We start from the raw sequence: 24,063 nt of genomic DNA, 5'->3' as shown, positions 1-24,063 counted from the left end.
TTAAAAAAGGACTTCTTGTTGTCCTTAATCCGGGAAGCCAGCCCCTGTTCCACCTCTGCCTTGGCCTTCCTAACCATCCCCCTACATCCCCAAGCAACTGCTGAATAGTCCTCCTTAGTGATGACCCCTCCTTTCCATTGGGAGTAAGCCTCCTTTTCGGCAAGGAGACATTCCCGGAAGTCATAAGACCTCATCCAGAATCCTGAGTATAGTTCTTATCATCCATGTTCAAGGAAGATAAATTAAAGTCAGAATAGCTGCAGGACAGAGCTAGTAGGACAATGAAGGAAATGGAGAAACCACCTTACAGGAGAAACCTGAAAGAGTTCGGCTTGTTTAGTCCAACAAAATGAGGGTTCAGATGGGAAAGGATTACTCTCCTTAAACACATCAGCAAGTAAACGTCAGAGAGGGAGGAGACCTATTTAAGCTAAAGGACAGTATCGGACAAAAGACCAGAGTCTTGAGGGCAGCTCAGAGCATTTCCTTCCCATTGCTCACCAACACCATGCTTACAAATCTCCTCCTTCTGCCCGTCTCAGAAACTGCTTGTTTCTACACATTCTCTCCTACTTGTTCCTGCGTGTAGAACAGCAAGAGCAGGGGCAGGGAGAAACACCTATCTTTGTACTCCACACCCTGCGCCTCCTCCACTGCCTGCATCCTAAGTGCTGCAGTTGGAGGCTGTGACTTGCACGTTTATACAGCTCTGTGCTCTGCTTCTTTGGGGCCAGCCCCATCAAAGCCAGCATTTGCTGGTTTGTGATTCCTCCCTCTATAGCCTACCACTGTAGCTAGACAGGTCCCCACAACCCAGGAGTGGCAGTCATTGAGACATATATATAACACTATATATCTGCGACACTGCTGGTAACATTATCCTGTAACGACCAGTCACTCTTGATGCCATCACTAATGCCTCTAACAGAGCATCTTAACTAAAAACATGGTCCTCTATTTTTAAGGGAAATAAAAATATAATACGTAATTATGTACAATTGATTTTTGTGTTTCAATATATTATATTATCTACTAATTTTATTGTACGTAAGGGAATGATTTTGCAAATTGATCATTTTTCCTCCCTAGACTTTTCACAGGAACAGCTGGCAAGTACTCGGTTTGAAGTGAGATTATTGGAGAGGTATAAATTAACTGTAATTATTGTGTCATGTAAACATGCCAAGATGTACCTCAAACAAAAATCTAATGTATTAGCAGTTAAAGGAACTCTAAATTAGCATACATCAGCAAGAAGAGGAGACAAATTGCTGGAAAAGGTAAGCAACCCCCATCTTGAGAATAACACAATCATTTTCCAGTGAACTACTTAGTCTTACAAAAATAGGACCAAAGTCTATTCAACCTTCTCCATTTTTACATTCCATTAATAAAAGACGATAAAACCCTCAGCTTACTCATGGGTTGAACTAGAAATTAAGAAAGTACTATTTGCATCACGGAAAATAATGCTTTTGTGATTCTGGATAACCTAATTCCTCTCCTGCCCTTCCTCATACTAAGAGGCTTTATATATATGCAGATATTCAGTTTCTGGGGTTTGGAGTAGGTGGTATAAAATAATAAAATAGCTTTCCAGTATTTGAAGGAAAAAAGGCTTTTCAAACACTACAGAAGGTATCCCAACTCCTCCTATGGAACAGGATATAATGGATAACAGAAACCTCCTTCTGCCATGGCGGGGCTTCCATGTGTTATGTCTCAAATTGACCACAAGATTGCAAGAAACAGACCTACTGCTAGAGTATACCAAAAAAAGGTCACATCACAGACAGCCTGGAGAAGGAGACACATTTTGAAAAATCCTAAGGTATTTCCAGAAGGAACCTTATTCATTTTCAATTTTTGCAATTTAGCACATCAAACTCTTAACTCATTTATAGAAGTCAAACAAAATGCTACTACTGTGTTCGGAAAAACCAAAATGTCACGTATAAATTGCTGGGGGGTTTTCTCCCAGAAGAATAAGCAGCCATAACTTAATACTGTGATTCCATTAGTTTACGGAATCAAAGTAAAAACAAAATTAACTGAGAAAGTTTTCAAATTTGTTTAAGACTGAACATTAAAATTCTCACCAAAATGCCATACTACAAACCAGACCTGTGGTAAGGTACAGTGAAGTGATTTTATTTGGCATCTCAAACTGGTAAAAAGGGGAAAACATGAAAGAACATATTCTGTTGTTTCTTAAAGACAGAATCCATTTACATACAGCAAGGGTTTAAGCACTATTAAATAATTCTTTCAAAAGTAAAAAAAAAGGCCTATTGTTTTAAATTATGTATTCTGGGTCAGAAAGAAGAAACTCTAAAAATACTGGCAATATAGGTTCTTTTACAAGTATTCTGAGATAAATTTCAGGGATTTTTCTAACAGTTTATTTCCTTTTATTTTTGGAAGCAACATCCTCATAGAGGATGGATTATGAATAGGATGTCAGGAATGTGAAGAATTACTATGCACGACTGGCTGGTCTGGATAGAAATATGTGAAATCCCATAGTTCAGCCTTCATCTAGAGATAAACAATTACACAGCAAAGCCTGGATATTGCTGCTCATACTAAAATGTACCTTAGAGTCAAACTGATAACTAGAGTAGATAGCATTAGCATGTGGACATTTTTAGCTAAGAAGAGTGAGTCTCACATTCTCCTAAAGGAGCAGGACTAGAAAGGACCTCAATACGCATATAAAATATTTCTACGTATGCATTTGTGCTATGTTACAGTTGCTTACTACTACTGTGCAAATCCAAACATGACACTAGGTGTTCTCACAAAGCTATTCACTTTCCTGAGTTTGCAGTTACACCCTGGACAAATTTTCGTGCTGTTCTTTTCACTTGTAATGTAGTTTGCTATTTTAGTCTAGATTTCCTCCAGAGAAGTCACACAAAGCAGCAACGATGACTCACTGCTCCCAGAACACAAAAAAGAGACACAAATTTAAACAGAAGTAGAAGGAAACCACTTTCCAAAGAAAGTCTTACTGTGTAGAAGTGAACAGGCAAAGAAAAGAAGAAAGGTTATTAGTTATATCACTAAGCCACTAAATAAACACTATTCTTACATAATTATTTTTCATCTAATAAAGAAAAAGTAATTTAGCTGACATGTGTTCTGTGAAACCCCAAAGCAGTTGGAACACTTCATGAACATGATTTCATTTCACAATACTTCTGTGAAAGTGGAAAATGTCATCTCTATTTTACAGGGAACTCAGGCACAGATGAACCATACTGTACTCAAGCCACACAATAGGTGTATGAGATCACTAGAAACTAAACTCCCAGGTTAAATGACACAAACGGCAATACAGCAAGTTATAAAAAACACCATTTTAATTTTTAGAAAATCTCCACTGCTTCTTAAAGAGAAGCCATGTGGACACTTGTAGGTGCCAAATTTAGATTTTAACTAAATGTTTTATAAAAATGAATATGAATAAAATATTCCATTTTGTATTGTATATATATTTTCAAATATCTTCCCGTTACTACTGTGAAATAACTCCCTCCTAGTACAAGAGAAACAGAATGTGAATGAACTATTAATTATGCATAAGTCCAAAAGGGAGCCCTCAGTTTTCAAGTCTGATTCTTTACAGATTCAACTGCCCATATCCAAAGTTGTGCTAACTTGACCATAGGCAGACACAAGCATTTGTCTCATTTTCTCTGAAAGATAGGCAATGTGGGAAGACAGATGAGAGCTGTCATATTAGATACTCATGTTCTAGTCTCAGAAGAGACCTTCTGCAACTTTTCAGTTGCTTTGTCAAATGGGCAGCAGGAATTAAAACTACTCACTACATTGGGTAGGTGTCAAGGCCTTGGTCAATAACAAGGTTATTAACTGCACAATCATATTACTACCAATTAGTAGAAAAGCTGAACTAAGAACACATGGGCTTCTGTCTCCTGTGGTGGGTATTTCACTGGGAGGTTTCTCTCCCTCACTCTCTCAGCAAGAGTGGACTAAGAAATATGGGACTCTTGCCAGGTCTGAACAATGCATTTGTTTTTATAACTGAACACAGAGTAACAACCAGGTCTTTTTTTCAGACTGAAAATTACGAGAAAAATGGCACCAATTTTTAAAAACTTAAAATTTTAAGCTGAAATTTCTGAAAATCAAGGTATCGCTAACCTTTATTTTGTTCTATTTTGAAAACTAGAATTTAAAATTAATTTGCTAAAATGTGACTTTATATATACAATATTAAAAAAAAACACTTGTGAAAAGACCACATTCCAGACAATTTCATTAACACAACTCCTTCTGAAATCAGTGAAAACGGGGCAGAATTTGCCTATAAATATGTTCGTTTCACTGAGCAGTTTGCTTTTTTGTACATTTGAGAATGAGATTTCTTGTGAGTAAATCTGAAAATCATAAACCAATATGTTCATGTAATATCTTTATACTTGCTTCAGATCAGTTTTAATTCAATCAAATCTTTGTTGTATTTATAATTACTGGTGTAGTAGAAAGTTCCACGTACAACAGAAAGTGTACTTTTAACATGTTTTGTTCCAACATTTTAAGGAGCGTTTTAATAATCAAACACCACTCCATTTTGCACTGTAATTAATTAAATACAGTTTTTCAAGATATGCTCGCTAAGAGCTTCACAGGTCACTGGAAAGCAAGTGACAATTCACTTCCCTGACAGCAGACTAACGATATTGTTCACATAAAGCTGTTGGCAAAACTAGAACACTGGCAATTTGTTTAACAAAAAATGTGCAAATAAGTTCTTAAAATGTGATCTAACATCATGCCAGAGATCATTACTGTTACAATTAGTATCATATACACACATGCTGTATAAGCTCACATAAGTGAAACACGGGCTATTCATGTATTTTTGAGTCGGAATGGCATCTGTCATGACAAAAGCTAAAAAAAGCAAGCCATTTCTTTAGACATATTAATGACAATTGTATTAAGCAAGCAACAGAACAGCCCTGTACCTATACAAAAGTAGATTGGGAAATTACTGCACTCTTCACAAAGCTAACCGTTAGAGTATGAAGTACAGATCCTGGAATTTCCCACTCTTCAGTTGTCACTCAGAAATGTTATATTATCCAATGCCAACAAGTCATTATACTATTAACCTGGTGTCAGACTGACAATATAACAAAATATTTAATTGTCAGCTTGAGTGCAATGAAGGAGAAATATTTTTAAAATATAAAGATGATAGTGAAACTGAAGCTTTTGATTCAATTCTAGCCAGGGCTGGGGTAAGTGCAGGGCCCAGCTTTTGGTCCCACACTTCAAGAAGTATGTGGGCAGTTTGGAAAAAGCCCAATGCAGAACAAACATGATTACGGGCCTGCAAAGGAGGACTTACGAGGAAAGGCTGAAAGAACTATGGGTATTAGCCTGGAGAAGAGAAGACCAAGGGGGTATTTGATAACAGGTTTAAATACCTAAAGGGCAATTACAGAGAGGACAAAGGTGGATTTTCTTTGTGGCCTCTGGAGGGCAAATTTAGGCTAGAGATTAGGAGAAATTTTCTGATTATATGAGAGTGGTCAAGCATTACCTAGAGAAGCTGGGAATCTCCATTCTTGAAGATTTGCCAGATCAGGTTAGACAGACACTTGGCTAGGATGGCTTAGTCAGGGGTAGCCGGCTTCGAGCAGCAGGCTGGACTAGGTGACTTCAGGACGTCTTGTCCAGCCCTACTTTCCTATGATCTTCTACTGTTAACATTGCTTCTTTTTTGTAAGGAAAAAGGTTGATTAAGTATCTGTTTTATTTTTAAACTCAGGTAGAATTCAACTGTCAAGATTTTAGAATAAATATTTGTTTCATGGAGAACTGAACTTTTCTGGCCCTGACATTCTTTTATGAATACGCTTAAAAAGAAATAAGTTCTCTTATCCTATCAAAAGCTTAATCTGACACAAAGTCCCATCATGTTGTTGAATGAAAAACAAAATTCGGCATTCATAAAATGTATTTAATTTATCTGGATCAAAGTTTTTCGAGATGATTCTATGGAAGTCAGTGCAGGCACATTATTCTGCATGCAGCAAAATAAAAAGGGCAAGCATGCAAGGATTTCCATACAAAGAAACCGAATGAGACCTACAATTATTAAAAAAGGGAAAAAAAACCCTCTTTCCTCATAAACGTGGCCTTCTATGGCTAAATTCTGCCTGTGGATGAGCTCACATGACTGACAAAGAAAGATCCCTGCTTTCTTTTCATGAATTTATGATCCGTGCATTTATACAGCACAAATGGTGAGATGGAAAAAGGACACAATCTACAAGCCACGTGGATCCAAGTGGAGATGGCAAACATTATTAGTACTTTTAAAAAACGTATTACGGTGACAGGAGAGAATGGCAAAAAGGAAAGAAGAGTACAAAAGAAAAAAAAGAGGGTGAGGCTGTGAGGATGTGCGTGGAAAGAGACAGAAGCAAATAATCAGATGGCAGAGGAGAAAGGATTTAGAGATGCTGGAATGAAAAAGGGACCGTCAAGTTGCATGGATGTTTGATCCTCATTGTCAGCCTCCAACCTTCAGAAGAAAGAAATGGAGGAGCTCACATGAGAAGTCAGGATGTTGTGGGGGATGAGACTGGGAAGCAGCAGAATTGGGGCAGTGAGACTCCACATGATTACCCTACCTACCTCTCCATACCTTCAAAAGCAGATGGCCTACTGGCAACGCTGGAAGACCATACCTGTTTAAACAGCCATGGTCAGAGACAGGATACTAGACAAGGGCAAAACTTCAGTCTCATCAACTGAATACAGGACTGCAAAACTCTGCCCCAATGGCGAGACAGATGATATAGTGGAAAAATCAGACATACTACTGAAGATTTTTTTTTCCTTCTAACTTTAGCTCTCCAGTGCTTTTTATGTAAGAAGGCAAGATTTAACTCTAGATATTGATTCTACACCGAAGTTACCTGGGCCGCTAGCACACACGGAAGTTACCAAGTGGGTGACCATGAGCTGCAGGTTTGCATAGAGCATCACAACTAATAGACCTGCCTCTGAGGAGTTAAGCCAGAAAGTGGCAGTTACAATAAAAAAAAGTATATTTACGAATGCTGAATGTTTATTTGAAAGACGCTTGATTTCACTGAACCACTCCTGAAGTTAAAACCTGCAAATGCTCAAGGCTATTCATGGGAGTGATGAAGAAAAACACCCTGTTTGTCTAACCAAACCTGTGCAGTGGAGGCATTAGTTTGATCCATTGAAGATGACAGACTAGCTTATTGTATAACTTAAACACATGATGGGGTGCTCACAAGATATAAAAGTGTATGTAAAATGTGTTTTTATATATATATATATATATATATATATATATATGAGAATCACACAAATGAATCTAGTTCTTATAACATTCAACTAGTACATGAGCTGACATGTATTATAACCAGTATGTGGGACAAAATAACCACTTAATGCTGATCATTTGTTTTATGTGGTCTTTCCAAACATTTGAGTTGTTGGTTCTTTAAGAGGGAAATCCTCTGACAAAGCTTATTACAGAGTCCTAAACCAGGAGAAAAAATAACAACTTTGCTTCATAGCAACCAAGGCGTTTGAAAATGTTGAAGCTGAACACTCTTGTACAAGAAAGATTTGAAGAGATGAGGCAGCATTTTACTCAAAAGGGGAAGTTGGGTGTGAGAAGATAGTTACTGTGGTCAATGGCAGATTTTAGAGTTGGCATTAGAAGGTATCAGAATAAAAAGGCAGCATTCCTGTTGCATGATGACTTCAAGAGGAAGTGTAAGGCTTTGGCCTCCTACTTTGGTCTATTCCCCAAAACCAGAAATCCCAAGGGCTCTGCAACAGGGCACTGTACCCTGGCCAACACAGTGGAGTCCTTCATCTCCTGTTAAGGAAGAGTGTGGTACATGCCTTCGATTTCCCAGCCTACGTATCTCCTTGCTGCTCATCTGTGTCAGACACAGTGTGGCTGGAAAGAAACTTTGTCACAAACAGGCTTTTAGAAATCAGTTAATCCTTGCTGTTGCCCTGGACCATTGTTCTAATACATATCTACTTTACCTACAAGCCAATTCCCAAAAGCAAACCTCTAAATGCCATTTTCTAGCTGTCACTGGGAAGTGAAAGTAGAGGGTTTGAAATTCCAGATGTGGAGGGCACTGAGGTCTCCACTTTCTGGATGAGACCTCTAACCGCTACAAAAGGTGGGCAGGATCACCACCATCTCCTTCTCCATCATGTTTTAGAATGAAACTGGACATAGCCACTGGGCTTTCTGTTGAACTTAAAGCTCTCAATTCATGATAGGCCTACCAAGGGTACACAAGTTGGACTGGGTGCTCTCAAGGAATTCAATCATAGGAGTGCCTACTCTGTAAATCAAACCAGCTTCTGAATGCTTGTTTTGTCCATCTTAAGCATGAGATAGGTGCCTCAGCCTACTCTGTTAGGATGGCGGCATGCTCTGGGTATGTGCAGTGACAGAGCATTAGGAACCTGCATAACTTTATTGAAGAAAACATAGCTCAGGGGGACGCGTAGGGTATGTCAACATGCCATAATGCAGTGCTGTGAATGAGCTAGTTAGGAAAATAGTAGCAGCATATTAGTGTGTCATTTCACCAAGGCTAAATCCTTCCTCTCTTTCCTGATACAAGCCCTAACTGCAGAATACAATTACATTGTTTCTAAGAAGTGAAGAGAGATGGAGTAGGCAAGCCATGAAGGTGATGGATTAGCAAAATATCAATTAGTGTAGTTTTACTGCAGTTTTCCTCGGTGGATTAAATGTTATATCACAAACATCAACAGTGAAAAGGAAGGAGGCAAAGTACCAGTGGCTGGAAACTAGAGGGAGTTACTGCCATCTGCTAGGGTGCTCTTATGTCAAAAGTCCTATTTGTCTAGAGAAACCTGTGAGAAGGGGAGTGCGGTTTGCTCTTAATTCAAATGAATGATATTGTAGAAGGAGAAAAGACTGCTCAGATAGCTTTGCAAAGGACGTTTGGAGCCCTGACAATTCCAGGTTAGTAGTTAATGTGGACCACTATTTCTTTTTTTTTTTTTGCTGCAGGAGTGGTGATGTTGAGTTAGGACACTCAGTGCAAAGTTATGACAATGACACAATAGTGTCTGTCATAAATCACTGTTTTAAAAACATTTTGTGGATGGATGCACATATAAATTGCATTCCTATTAACAGTCGCTGTTGTGAAATTAAGGGGATTTTTTGGCTTCTTTTTACATATATTTTTTAATTCCCATCCAAAATGAGTTGAAAATCAAATATGGATTCTTTCTCAAATTCTTGCAACATACAGAGAAAACAATACCTATGGTCAAGTAACTGCCTTTGACTTTACACAACCACTTTTTTGTATGGTTTAGTTTCAATTTTAATGTCTTTACAACAGCTCTTCCATTTTAAATTTCTGCATCTGTCAGTTTTCTCAAGAGTAAAAGCAGTATGTCAGTTGAGGGCAATTTAAAGTGAATAGAAGGTTTTAATTTGGATTTGTAAAAATAAAGAGCTTTTTCAAGCATTATGGGTATACTGTGTATGCACACATACCTTGAAGTCTAATCCAAAAGCAAGAACACTAATGTTGCATAACTAGAAAAATAAACATTAGGTTAGACCTACAGTTACTTAAATCAAATGCGGACAAGTTGGACCAGCTGTGTAACAGTCAATGCTTTTACAGTAATAAATGTTGACAGCAAAAATAAAAAGAATGCATTACTGAGATATCATCAAATGAGCCCTGTCATTACATGGGAACTCCACCCTGTATAAGCTTGTCAAAAAGTGTTACTGTAATCCATTGAGAAGCCTCCTCCTCGGGCAAGAAAAGACAAATGTTTAGGATAGGCTCAGAACAGGTGTGTTGCATTGTCATGCCAGTATTTAATCACAGATCTCTTCTCATTAGTTTCATGTGTGACAAATTCAGATTCCAGTCTTGACTATCATGCGACGCTGAAATGATCATTTAACAGTCAAATACAGAGCCAACAAATGTAAACAAAGCAGCCGTGGACACTTTTTTTTATCCACTGTACATTCCCCAAGAACAAGACATTAAAATGATTGCCCCCCTCCTCTTTTTTTCGCTTTTCCCAGCCCAGTGTTAGCTAGTAACATTTTAGGATAAAGGGGTGTAGTGCACCCCTAGGAATCTCAGGCTGCTGAGAAGTCCCAATTCATTTCCTGGTCTGCAGTGACAGATGCTGTGCCATCTCCGTTTCAAGACACATTCGCAAAGGACAGAAAACCCTCCATAAATGAGTGCACTGATGTGGAGGCCATAGTATCTCCTTTTTCCTGGGGAGCCTAAATTTAGCTTCAAAAGCAGGCATCATGTCCAGGGAGAGGGCATGGCTAGAACAGCTAGTAATATGAACTGGTTCATGACTTCACTAGTGCAGCACCCATTAGCATGATTCCTACAGATCCCCTAAAAAAGCATAAAGTTGTTCACCAGCGGTTGGTGATGGATGCACTTTGGCTTGAATCTTTCTTTACGACTCAGAAGCCTTCTCTGGTGTGGGAACAAGCTTGTAAGTCCTTGTATCAGGGGGCTTTTCACCCTACAATCCCTGTCTACCGGGTAGGTAAGGACCCCCTTTCAGTTTGACTACCACTGTCCATACAAAGAAAGAGGAAGGAAGGGACAGAAACTGAGTTATAAAAAGAAATTACTTGGCATTGCCTGTGTTTATATCTGTACCCATCCACTGACCTAACCTCTCATACACAAACTAAAGGCTTAGAAGCATAGAAAAATTAGGGTTCGAAGGGACCTCAGGAGGTCATCTAGTCCTGCTAAAAGCAGGTCCATCCCCAACTAGATCATCCCAGCCAAGGTCCTGTCTAGCTGGGTCTTCAAAACCTCCAAGGATGGAGACTCCACCACCTCTCTGGGTGATCTGTTCCAGTGCTTTACTACCTCCCAGTGAAAACTGTTTTCCTAATATCTAATCTAAAACTTCCCTTGCTACACCTTGAACTCCCCTGGCTGCAACTTGATCTGGGGCTCCTTAGAAAGGGCTATAATGGTGACAGCCTGATCATCACCGCTTACTCCAGTCAATCCTCTTCCCCCTGACTTGCTGTTGTTGGTCCCCTGCTGTGCTTGACACTGCTGTCTCCTGCTGGCTACTTCTTTATGGTATCTGCCTTGTTACCTTGTTACTCAGTAATGGTATGGTGCTGATCGTGCTCTATTATTCATTACACGGTAATGTGGCTGATCCAGTAGCAGAAGCAGGTGGGAGGGACAGGACAGCATGATGGCTGGACAGTATGATAATGAAGGGACAGCTGCATTGAGACCCAAAAGAATCAGGTGGACCTTAAAGCCTCTTAAGGCTAGGGGTGGCTTCTAGGTTAAAGCATTACAAAATGAGAAACGGTATGGTGCCTGGCTACCTGCATGAGTGTGGTGGAGACCTGGAAAAGAGGAGGCCAGGCAGGCAGAGCTGGCTGTCCTGTGGAGAAAGTAAGGAAAGGGGAAGAGAAGATGCCCGGAAAGGATCAGCTCAGTAAAGGGCAACCCACTTTACAGCTATCAAACTGCTGAGTGCACCCCTGTGACAGGCATATCCAATCACCATGCCTGCAGATACAAACACATGAAATACATTTTCATTTTCTGTCAGGCGATTCTTTTGGGATTCTGCAGGAAAAAAATTAATCAATGGCACAAACGTAAACAAACACACAGAAGTGAAATCCAATGCACTAACCACATGGTGAGATTTTTCACACTTGACATTAAAAATAAGCTCCCAAATCACTCTCAAAAACCCTATGAAGCAGAGCCAGTACATTTAATTAATCCACTAATACTAAAGCCAAGTTTTGGCTAACTGTATTACCATGGCCAACTTTTACTCAGGTGGCACAAGACTGTACTGTAGTGCTAAACAGCCCATGGCCAAGTTCAGATGATAGTCACTGAAGGAGAGGTGGTTATTAGGCCTGTGCGAATAGGGAAGTATTCGCTTAGGATTCGGATTTGGCCAATTCAGAGGACAGCGATTCGATTTGGTGATTCGAATCACTGTCCCCCGCCCCCGCGTTCGATATGACCAAATCAGAATTGGAGACTGGGCGCTGATTTGGACCTGCTGGGGAGAGAGAGGCACAGCGGGGCAGCTACACATTCTCCCTAGCTTCTCCGGCTGTGCCTGCCTCTCCCCAGGTGGGGGGAGCCACGGGAGAAACCCCCATGGCTGCCTTTACCAGCCCCCCAGCCCCCGCTTGGCCCTAGCCTCCTGGCACTTAAAAAAACTCAACCCCCCCCACCAGAACCCGCAAAAAACCCCTGCACTCACCGGCTGCAGCAGTGGGAATCAGGGCCTTTGAGGGCTCGTGGCTGAGCCCCCCCTGCGCAGCGTGGGGTAATGGGGATCACCCCCCCACGGCACCCACGCAACAGTTGCCCCATGGCACAGGTGCAAGGCAGCTCGGTAGGGCGTTGTGCTCTGTCTGGGAGCTGGGGCCGCTGGGGCTACAGCCACCACAGCTCTCAGACAGCGTGCAGCGCCCTGCCAAGCTGTGCTGCACCCGCACCATATGGCAGCTGCCATGTGGGTGCCAGGTGAAGGGGGGCAATCCCTGCTGCCCCCTAATGCACAGGGGGACTCTGCCATAAGCCCTCAGAGGCCCTGATCACCGCTGCCAAAGTCGATGAGAGCAGGGCTTTTTTTTGCTTTTTTTTTTGTTTTTTTTTTTTTTGAAGTGCCGGGAGGCTGGGACCGGGAAGTGCAGCCATGGGGGCTTCTCCTGTGGCTACTCCAGCTATGCCTGCCTCTGCCCAGGCAGGGGGAGCTGTGGGAGAAGCTCCCATGGATGCCCTGCCCAGCCCCAGGCCCCACCTAGCCTAGCTGGCACAGAGAAGGGGGTGCAAAGTAGGAGTGGCTTGCTCCAGGCAGCAGCAGGGTATAGCCCTTGCTCCCAGTCCTGCCACGCCTGCATCAGCGCTGGGAGCAGGGGCTATGCCCTGTTGCCGCTTGGCAGCTGGAGTGGCAGGACGGGTGCTGCCACCACCTGCCAGCCGGCACAGGGGGGTGGGGGGGAGGGGGGCAGGCGCTGCCGCTGCTTGCCAGCCGGCACAGCAACATGGGATGCAGGTGCAGTAGCACTTGGGGCAGGGGCTATGTTCTGCTTGCCCAGCTGGCACAGGGGAGGGGCATGATGCAGGTGCTGCTCGCTCCAGGCGGCAGTAGGGCATAGCCCCTGCTCCCAGAACTACCGCGCTCACATCAGCTGTGGGAGCAGGGGCTATGCCCTGCTGCCACCTGTCAGCTGGCGCGGCAGGGCATGGGGTGCAGGTGCAGCAGTGCTGGGAGCAGGGGCTATGCCCTGCTGCCACCTGTCAGCCGGCGCGGCAGGGCATGGGGTGCGGGTGCGGCAGTGCTGGGAGCAGGGGCTATGCCCTGCTGCCGCTTGTCAGCTGGTGTGGCAGGGCATGGGGTGCAGGCGCGGCAGTGCTGGGAGCAGGGGATATGCCCTGCTGCTGCTTGCCCCCTCTGCCTGCAGCAAGCCATGCCCACATCCTGCCCCCCGCTGCCCCAGCTCGGCAAGCAGCAGCAGGGCAGAGCCCCCACTCCCAGCACTGCTGCACCCGCATTCCATGCCCCTCTGCCCCCTCCCTGAGTAACATGCCCCCCTGCCCCAGCTGAGCAGGTAGTCCCAGTCCCAGTCCCAATCCCTCCCTCCCCCATGCTCCTTCCTTCCCTCCTCCCCCAAACCCAACAGACTTACCAGCTGCCTGTTTAGTCTATGACCGAATCTCCAAAGCGGCTGAATCTTTTCCAAAGCTTTTCTGAATTGATTTGGATACTTCAAATCAATTCAGAGCTTTTAATTGGTTTCCCTGAATCGGGCTGAATCTCTTCCAAATTGAATTGGCTACCAAAGCTTCGCACAGCCCTAGTGCTCATCAGGTGGGTCTTGAATGGATGTATTCAATCCCAGAGCGCACACCTCTGTCAGTTTAGGTAAAGTAACTCCATTAGCTACTGTATTATCAGGCAATTGCCCTATAATGGAAGACCACTAGCAAATGATACATTACATCTGTGTTATGCTTTTTATATGCATCCACTGGAAAAGTAAAGTTTAATTTTATGCACTGTTTCAATAGTAAAATTTATGTTAATAATTACAGGAACTTACTTCCAGTTCTCACATGCACAAAAAAAAAAAAAAAGAGTCCCTGTTTACAATAAAACTATGCTGCTGACTTTTTTAAATACAAAAGATTTTTATATTTATCTTCTTGTGGTTTTATGAAGACTTATGGTTGCCATTAAGAAAACAGTAACAGAAACCGGAATCTGTATCCTGTTTGCAACTGTGACATCTGGGGGGGGAAAAAAAAAAGATAAAGGCATGTAACTACACTAAGATCTCCAAAAGAAGAGAAAAAAGCGTGGATGTTTAAACAGAATGACTTGTCGTGGACATGATTTATAAGAATGTTACATGTTATGTAGCAAACCACAAAAAGACAATATTTTGTTTCTCATGCCAACACCTTCTGTTAAGTACATAATGTACACTCTACTTCTTACATACTCCCTTCCTGGAAAAACACCTTCACATATTACTCTTTTACATTTTACTTCCTACTTCAAAGGTCAATGGTGATCCTTTTTATGGTGATCCAAGTTAAGTCTACAGTATGTGTAAATTTGCCCCCAGTGTTTACCAAGTATTTTCAAGAATGAGTAAACTACAATCTCCAGGAAGAATCTAACACACACACACACACACACACACACACACACACGAAGATACACCAGCACTGTTCATAATAGGGTGGCCACTGACACATGCCCAGAATACAGGATGTTCACTTGGTGAGCGGGGGGAACTGACCCCCCTTTACAGTGGGGGCGGAGCTGCTGCCTCCCCATCCAATGTGGGGGGGGGGGGGCCAGGCCTCGTGGCCAATCAGCAGTAAAGGGTGGGGCCACTACAAAAGCCACCCCCTGTCCCTCCCTTCCTGGCTTTCCCCAAACCCTATTCCTCCTAGCTGTGTACCACCCTACCTCTAGGCACACCCAATTGAATTGTGAGGACAAATGACTGACAAATATTTCTACCAATGAACTGAAAAAAACAGGACCTTTCACAATCCATTCCTCATTTAGAAACGGAGAAGGAACAAAGGGTTTAAAAACAGGACAGTCCAGCATAAAACAGGACCAAGAGCCACCCCCGTTCACAATGATGTGGAAACCTAAAGGAATTGGAGAAAGCACTGTCCAAAACAAACTGTTTTCTTCAGATGCAGAGAGGAGTTTGGATCCCCAGGATGGAGAAACATTTCAGGCCCACCACAGCTATATTCTAAAGAGCAAAGGAACAGAGAACTCTGGAACTCCTTGACTCAATTTCAGGATTTTGCCGGGGGAGGGGTCATGCTGCAGTGTTTACAGGCCCTTCTGCTCACCCCCCTCAAGCTCTTGTGCCACCTTTTCATCCGTCACACCCCATTTAGCTTCTACTATCCCTCTGGACTTTCTTCCAAACCCCACCACACTGAACTCCTGCCTCCAACCTCCCCGACCTTAACCCAGTCTCCTGTTCCTGCCCCCAACTTCTGCCCATGATCCTTGCTCCTCCCCTTCTCCCTACATCATGGCTCTTGCCTCTTCCCCCTACTTGTTCCTGTCTCTGTCTCTTCCTTCTGCCCAATCCTGCTCATGTCCCTTACTCTCCACTGCACTCCTTGTCCAATATCCCTCTGCCTCTTCATTGCAGGGAAAGTCCTGCTCAGTCCCAGCAGCTGGATGCTCGGTCCCTGTGTGGGGATGGTGCACGTGCAGTCCAGGCACCACACAAACTGACAGGGAATGGAGCATGCTCAGCACAGACAGAAGCTCCAGAGAATTGAGCTGCCAAGGTCTATCAAACCTTTCAAATGCATGTGAACTGAGATTTTTCAGAGCCTTTTACCTTGAGCAAATTAAGACAAATTTCTAGAGAAAGGGCAAAAGGCACATCACTGACAAAGGACAGCTCCCTGCGAAAACAGGGAGGTGCTAGAGCTTCTCCATTACATGACTATAAGTCTTTTAACACAGATAGAACAAACATATGCTCCCCTGGTTGTGTCTACATGTTCATTAATGTGACTTTGCTAATGTTCCTTATTCTAGGAAATCACCTAACCTTTTAGCTGCATTTTTTCAAAAAAGTTCAGCCCTAGCTAGTCACCTGGGATAAGACCTTTCAGCCTCAACAATTTAATTTTGGTAAAGTCAGAAGCATCTGAACATGGGTTCAACATGCATGCAAACCAGAATTCTGGAAAGCCAGAGGATTAACATAAAAACAGCCAAAAACTTCTGGAAATACTGTGTTAAAAGCTGCCATAAAACAGCAATGTTTTACACCTCATACCACTCATCTTAAAAATTTCAAAAACACAATAGTTACAATGTCCAAATTGGCTTTGCTGTACAGTTGGTACTGTGCTATATAAGGTCCTCTACACATGACTCCCAGGGAATCTCTTACACATCTTAAATAAACAAATGTCATATGGTAATCTGTTGCAATCTTAAATACACTTTGTTTTATATCTCTTTCAATTTTAATATTACTCCACAAATACATTAGTGCATTTGCAGTTCTTGTTCCAAGTATGACAATTTTATCATCTATGGTTATTTTGCCAAATAGGCATAAACATGAGTGACAATATAAATCCCGTCTTCTTTCAGTGCCAGAAATCTAGAAATGTTAAGGTACTGGTGAGTTTTCAGCAGGAGGTGGATTTCTCAGCATCTGCTGTAATTAGCATGCAGGCACAGAATCTTTTTTGCTTAAATGAAAAAAGGGAGTACAGGCCCATCAAACCAATTTGTTGGTCTGATTTTAATCAAAGGCACAAGACAACAGTCTAATTTTAAAATCTGTGATGCAAGCTTATAGTAAGTGTTTGTGCTTACATGCTTAGATGTTATAAAGTCTAGATTTGACCTACTAAACAGTTTAGTACAGTTTTTAGACCTCAGGTCTTCCTTAGTACTCTTACATGTGACCTGATTTTTAACTTCTCATGCTGGCAATTAAAAAAAACAAACCCTTACATCTTGCAGTTAAAATGCAATAAAAATTCAATTATATTATGCCTTGGATTTTTCTTGTAACCCTCATATTAAAATTTGTGTTCAGTATTAAAGGAATTAAAGTCAATATCTTTACAAATTAGTTATGGGGAACATAAATGAAGACAAAAAATGAACTGTGAAATACACATGCAGATAGAGTGCTTTCATATTATTATACAACATAATCAGTAAATCTGGTACTAATGAGACACAAGACTTAAATGTGAAGAATGCATTTAGTGAATTATTGTCAATCAATGTCTATATACCAGGATAACAATAATCTTGAATGGCAACACTCCTATTATTATAAATTCCTAACTAAGTACTTCATTACTTCAAAAATGCCACTCTTAATTTACAGAGTAACAGATAAACATCTCCATACTGTATATTTGGTTTGTGTCTACTTCTATGCAACTGAAACACTGACCATTTTTCTAAAATTCATTCATGGCTTACATTTTGTTTTGTCTGAAGTAGTGTTTCATGGCAGCTCACAGGTCTATTTTTAAGACTGCTTTTCAAACCCAGTATTTGGCTCTTTTAATAGATACGCATATAAACAAATCAAATGATTTTTGTTTTCTATCTGTGACTTTAAAATACAGAGAGTTTATACTTAACATTTCCTGGTATGGTCACATTAATTTAGTATTATGCCACTAAAAACAAAACAAAACGTTACTTATAATCTAAACACGGGCCTTGACAATGACAGACATATCCAATACGAACAAATTGCAGGGATCTAAATAGGTAAAGCAGACTATTTTTCCCTCCTGTGATGAAAAGAAGACACTAAAACACAAAGTAACAAACTTTACCAGCTTAAAAACTTTAGTTTATCTTTGCATTTGCCATCCTCCTCAGTCCACTGGGTGTTTGTAGTAACTTTCAACTCTCACCTCATCCTTTATGTCTTCCTGCTGCTGGGCACTGAAGATCTCCATTGCAGCCATCAGTCTCATCATTAGCTCATCCACTGTTGTGTTACCTAGCAACAAAGGAAGATAGCTGAACTTCATATTATTAAAGTTATTAAAAAATGGAAAGTCATCCTAGAATTAATCCATAAGGAATAACGAGAGTTTAAAATATGGCAGATTAGAAAATGCTAATATCTCATTAGATTGTTTTTAATTTGCCTTTTATTGAAGTTTTTCAATGTTTTAAAATGTTCTACCAGCAAATCTTGACTAGTGCAAACGCAGGCTGAAATTTTAAGTTCTCCAAACATGAGTATCTATTTTTGTGCTAAGTGGTTGTGCCTTTTACTTCTTCAACTGATATTTTCATCACTGATGAGAGAAAAGGATGGTGTCTGAGACTCTCTCTTTCTCTCTCTCTGTCTCACACACACACTTTACATTTTTGGGTAGATCTAAATATTTTCCTAGTTAGGGTAATTACAAGCCTCACCATTAAGCTTCTATTCATGACTTGATTTAAAGAAAGTACAAGAATAAAATCTGGGGAAAACCAGTATTTTGAATGCCTACAAGCAATCTACTTATACAATCAGAATATTTTTTCTTACCAGTTATGACTAGTCTTTAGCAGGAGCTGCTTATTTTTTCTTCAGTGTATTTACTCCTAATGAAAACTTAAGAGTTTTAATAGTATTATAAACTTATTTGAGGAGGGAGTTAGATTAGCATCTTAAAGTTTATGAAGTTATTAGGAAAAAGAAAAAAAGAAAAGAAAGAAAGAAAGAAAGGAAAAACTACAAAGAATAAAATTTATACCCCAATTAAGTGGAATAATTTGGAATATTTTATAATTATTCTTAGTATTCATTATACCGCCAATGTAACAAATTAAGCACATTTAAATTTTTAAGAAAACAAGTACCACTGACTTAAATGCGATAACTCACTGTGACTTAAAGTTACATACATATTTAAGTACTTTGTCAAAGTGGAGTCTATAAGGCAGAGTAAATAATCTATTTATTGAATTGTGTGGAATAAACACTAGAACTAATGAAGCAGAGATATATTTAACTGTTTTTTGTCTTTAGTGGAGATAAACTATGCACTACTTGGCAGAAAACTTGGATTTGGAAGTCAGATTTCTTGAATGGGAAGGGTCACACAGATCAAAAGGAAAATTTCTAGCCAAATGAAGCTGCACTGGAGATTTTTTAACAGGAACAGTTCATCTGTCCACTTTGCCATAGGAAGAGATAATGAGGGTGTCCAGTGGCTGCCCAGACAAACATCTCTATCTACGCAAAGCAACAGTAACTGTTCAAAAAACCCATAAGAGAATGAGAATGAACAGAACTAGATACAGACAGCTTCATAAAAGCACTTAAAGGGAAAAAGAAATAATAAAAAGGATAAGAGTCCTACTCTGATGCATTTTAATTTGTGGAGGTATTGAAGACAGTTCATCTCACAAACCTTCCTCATCTGAGTAGCTTGAGAATCAGGATTTGTTTGGTAATATTTCTCATTGGCCCAGCTATGTAGTCAGGAGGGATGTTAGATAAGCTTGCAGGAACAAGGTGCCCATTTTCAGGTGTGGGAAAGAAGCAGATAACCTTACTCCAGGGGTTGTCAACTGGGTGTATGCGTACCCCTGGGGGTACTTTGAAAGGTCCCAAGACGTACGCAGGGGTGCAGAGCGCCACTGCCTCAAGGGAGCAGGGCCGGGCCGGGCCAGGGCAAGAGCAGCGGTGCACTTTTGTGGGCTGCACAGGCGCCGCACTGCCACCGCTCACCACCCCTGTCCTCCCCCCATTCGCCATCTGGCCTTGCACCATGCCCCCCTTCCCCAGGTACATTTATTAAAAAGGAGACCACCGGGCTACACTTAGGAAAAAAGACTGAAAACCACTGGCCTATACTATATACGAAGTGGAACAATTATTTTTGTTTAACCCCATTTTGTAAGGGAAAAAATGGCCATTCTCCTTTTTAATGGTCTCATTCCTTTACATAATTGTATACTTATTTCAACTGTTCTTTACTTGGTCTGTGCCTACCTCTGTTACACTCTCTTTATCCCAAAGATTTACTTCCCATTTTCCTTCTTAAGTGACCACTTCCATTTCCCCATGAGGTTCAACATGGAGTTCTCCCTTAGGCTGCACCTCAGTGACTCTCAACCAAGGTGCTGGGGCACCCTGGGGTGCTGTGAGACCCTTTGAAGAATGCCATGAGGTGGGAGGAGATAAACCAGGTGGAGGAGATAAGCAGACAAGTGTAGGCTCTGGCCCCTGCCTGGCTCCTCTGCAAGGAGGTAAGCACTGGCATAAATAAGCTAGTTTTTAAAATGGGTTGCCTCTCAATTCACAGAAGTTACGGAGCGCACCTTGAATTTAAAAAGGTTGAGAACCACTGCTGTGTCCACTTCTGACCCAGACCTAAGAAAGGCCACTTTGTGCCCAAAAGCTTGTGTAACATCCCTTGCATAATATCCCTGCAGGAGACCTACACTTGTTTTAACAATCGTTAAAACTACAGGTGAGGTCCAAGACAGTTCAGCACTTTTGAAAACAACAGTAATGGGTTTAGGAGCTTAGCTCCTATGTTAGACATCTTAACTCAAATTATTTATGTTATTCATTTTAAAAGAACAAGCCTAAACTATGATCATTATTACAATTAGGACTATTTAAACATTTCGTTTCATTAAACATATATTTACTGAGACAGCTATTTTCATTTCTGTAACATATTAATCTGTCACCACAGAAGTTATTTTTTGAAAAAAATCTAAGAGCAAAGATAGAAACTAACAGCTGATAGCAAAGATGTCTTCTGCCAGTTTCAGTATCAAAATAAGAAATGTCCTCAATATAAATCAAGAACTATACCTTGTATGACATTCAACACCTCATTAGATGATCGTTTCCCCATAATAATAAGGAAAAGTGGAAACTGATCTGTCTTCTGAGTTCGAATTGTTTGGGCCACAACACTACCGAAGTGTCTAGTGCACATTGTCAGAAACCTAAAAATACAGAAAAACAATATAAATGTACATTGCAGTCCCTTTAAAAACCCAGTGTAACCTAAAGAAACTGTTCAGTTAATAAATTATACACATCTCTTCCCTTAAAAAATAGTGAAATGTGCCCATTTACTTGAGTACAATTTACTGCTTAAAAACTAGGCTGCTCTATTCAGTTGTAGAGCACTTTATCCCTCCAAACTCAATCACAAAAAGTATGCTTACAAATAGGAGATACACCACATGGGAGGCATTACAATACATTCTAACTGGCAGACAGTGACTTATTTGATGAAGAAATTCCATTTTTCTGCTCATCTAGTAAACTGTGCTGCAAACAATACAAAGGAAGGAAAAACCCCCACAATAAAAAAAACTTCTCACAAAGTGGGTTAAGAGAAACCAGTTAGGTACAGTACTGTGAATGAAGTATAACATTGCTATTATACTCATATAAAAATCATAATGATGATTAGTTAATAATGTCACGTTAATAATGAAAGATTAGCAAAATGTTTTCATCAGTCATAACGTTCAATATCTGTACTTTAGAACTGTATTTTCTTTTGGAGTAGTACCCCCTCCAGTTTCTTACTTAGCAGTGTAGTCTAAAAACAATAATTCTAAGCTTTTGACCAAAAAAGCTCTTAGATATTAGCATACAGAAGTCTAGCATTAGTATTCTTAACACGATCTTGAATAAATGAAAAAACTGATAAAGCTTTTCTCTTCCATTAGAGGACTGTTTGAAATTAGCATTTCTTTCAAGAGAAAAGGGTAGCTTATGATATGTTTTCAGATCTGATGGTAAAAAGTAAATGTCATAATAATAATGAATTATGAAAGACCAAATGCAAATATAGAATGCTTTAATAAGATCCAATTTAATAAAGTCTGTAAAAATAATGGACTTTTAATAACACAGGTCACAAAAGGCAAAACAGTGGAAATTCCGAGGACTAGCCACTGGTACAGGCTTATTAATTCTTAATTATGTTCATGAAAGGCAACTTAAATCGTGTGTTTTCTTACGCCTTATGATAATATTTTAGGTAACAACTGCTCTGAAATGTATGCTCTAACTGATGAGCAAAGTCCTGTTGTCACACGCATTAGGAGGCAAATCTATTTGAAAAGATAAACTGCATTAGAATGTCATGTGCTCAAAATCACTTGATATCAAAATCCAAAACAAATTCAAAACATTTCATTTGAAAATCAATATATTTCTAGCTAATAAAATCATCCAGAAATTGGGTTAGAAACTGAGAAGGCCCATGATTATAAAACTGGACTTGAGAGATTAGGGACTTTCCCAAAGTATGAAAAAAAAAACCCCCAAAAAACTTAGACATAACTTCTGCTGTAACATATCCATAATATGAAGGGCATCCTGTAGTTTGGCAGTAATAAGCAGGATGTGACTATTAAACATTTTAAGTCACAAAAACATATTTCTGGTGGAGAAATGTAATTACCCTTTTTTATCCAGGTTTTCTACTTTATTGCATTCCAGCATTACCACGGGATATAGAAAAAACTACTTGTTAGAAACCACGTTAAAATTGTCAGACTAAGTCACAGAACGCATATACCCAAACCTGACACAATTTACCATTTTCACACTACTGGATTACGTGAGTACTATGAATTGGATGTCTTCTACAATCATCAGCCAAATAGATCAATAACCTGAACAGTACCATTTCTGATTTCTGATGAATGCTGGCGAGCTGAAATACTACATTAAACTCTGATACCATGTTACCAGAATGGTATTTGCTAACTGAAAGGAGCTCAGTTAAGATTAACATAAACCCTCAAGGGCTGCAGGGATTGATTAATTAGAAATAACTAAAGCTGAAGACATATAGTTCATTAAGATATAGCAAAGGGGACCTGAGAACACTGAGGAGAGGAATTTTTGAAGTGTGGGATTCCTGAAACAAAATCCTGACTCCATGGAAGTCAATGGCAAGACCCTGGGACAAACTGGCTTCATGGGGTCAGGACTGACTCCCCGAGGGACAGGCCAGCAGTAATGAGCTGAAATCAAGAAAATAGAAATTGAAGTTGTCATACACATGTTCCTGACAGGGACTTGTATTAAGAATTTTGAGCACTTTCCCAATTAATGTAATTTCACTACAAAAGGCGTAGAAATTTATAGAACATTAGAAGAAAATATACTATAGAAACTGGCTTAGAGGTAGTTGGACTCCATACACCACTAGTCCTTTTACACTCTTACCTGCAGGAGCTTAATGGTTCTTTATCCATTCCACAGCAAAGCAAGAGACACAAAATATATGCCTGGCTATTTTTCATGCAGGTGTGCTCTATATTGATTACAGAAGTGAAGTTTGTATACGTAGGATCCTGAATGACGTGGATACTTTAGTGAATTAAAGTATTTCTCAAATAGTTTGAAGCTTTTCCAGGGGAGAAATACACATTGTATAAAGCTCCCTAACATTGCCCAGCATTACAGGTCATGATTCTTGGGGTCTCTGCTCCTGGAGGATCACAGTAGGAAATGTTTGTTAAAGAAATGTAAAAGCTCTAAAAATGCTGATTTCAAAAAGGGGACTTCTTGTGCTGGCTCTTTAAACGAAATGTCAGCTTCTAGTACCACCACCTGCTTTTTGGGAACTGAAATAGTTCCTCTGCCCACATCATTGCCCCAATTATTTCAATAATAAAGTGGTGCAACTACAGAACTTTAGGGTGAAGAGATACTTTAGGGTGCAGAGATAAATGAATAATGAACTGAAGATATACATCTTCCGAGTACAATTACGAGTAAGCAACTCTCTTCTCTAATGATACACACCAAAATAGATCCCCACTCCTACAAACAGATGCCTCCTTGATTTCTTTATTAAACAACTTAAAATGGAATAAAAACAAGAAAAAGTTTCTTTTTTTTTTTTTTTTTTTTAA

The 24,063-nt window shown here is 40.4% G+C and overlaps 1 protein-coding gene across 2 annotated transcripts in view; it reads right to left on the bottom strand.

Moving 5' to 3' along the window:
- FAF1 (Fas associated factor 1) overlaps positions 1-24,063 on the bottom strand; it is a 338,217-nt gene that overhangs the window by 39,697 nt on the left and 274,457 nt on the right. For both annotated transcript variants that reach the window (XM_019501327.1, XM_019501328.1), the window contains exons 14-15: positions 20,984-21,120; positions 18,066-18,154 (exon numbers count right to left, since the gene is read on the bottom strand). In XM_019501327.1, the coding sequence (XP_019356872.1) occupies positions 18,066-18,154; positions 20,984-21,120 (226 nt within the window). The remainder of the gene's footprint in view (positions 1-18,065; positions 18,155-20,983; positions 21,121-24,063) is intronic.

The sequence above is a fragment of the Gavialis gangeticus genome, unplaced genomic scaffold (assembly GCF_001723915.1).
Source record: "Gavialis gangeticus isolate Ggan-Ray unplaced genomic scaffold, GavGan_comp1, whole genome shotgun sequence".
NCBI lineage: Eukaryota > Metazoa > Chordata > Crocodylia > Gavialidae > Gavialis > Gavialis gangeticus.
This window is presented reverse-complemented; position numbering and strand designations above follow the sequence as displayed.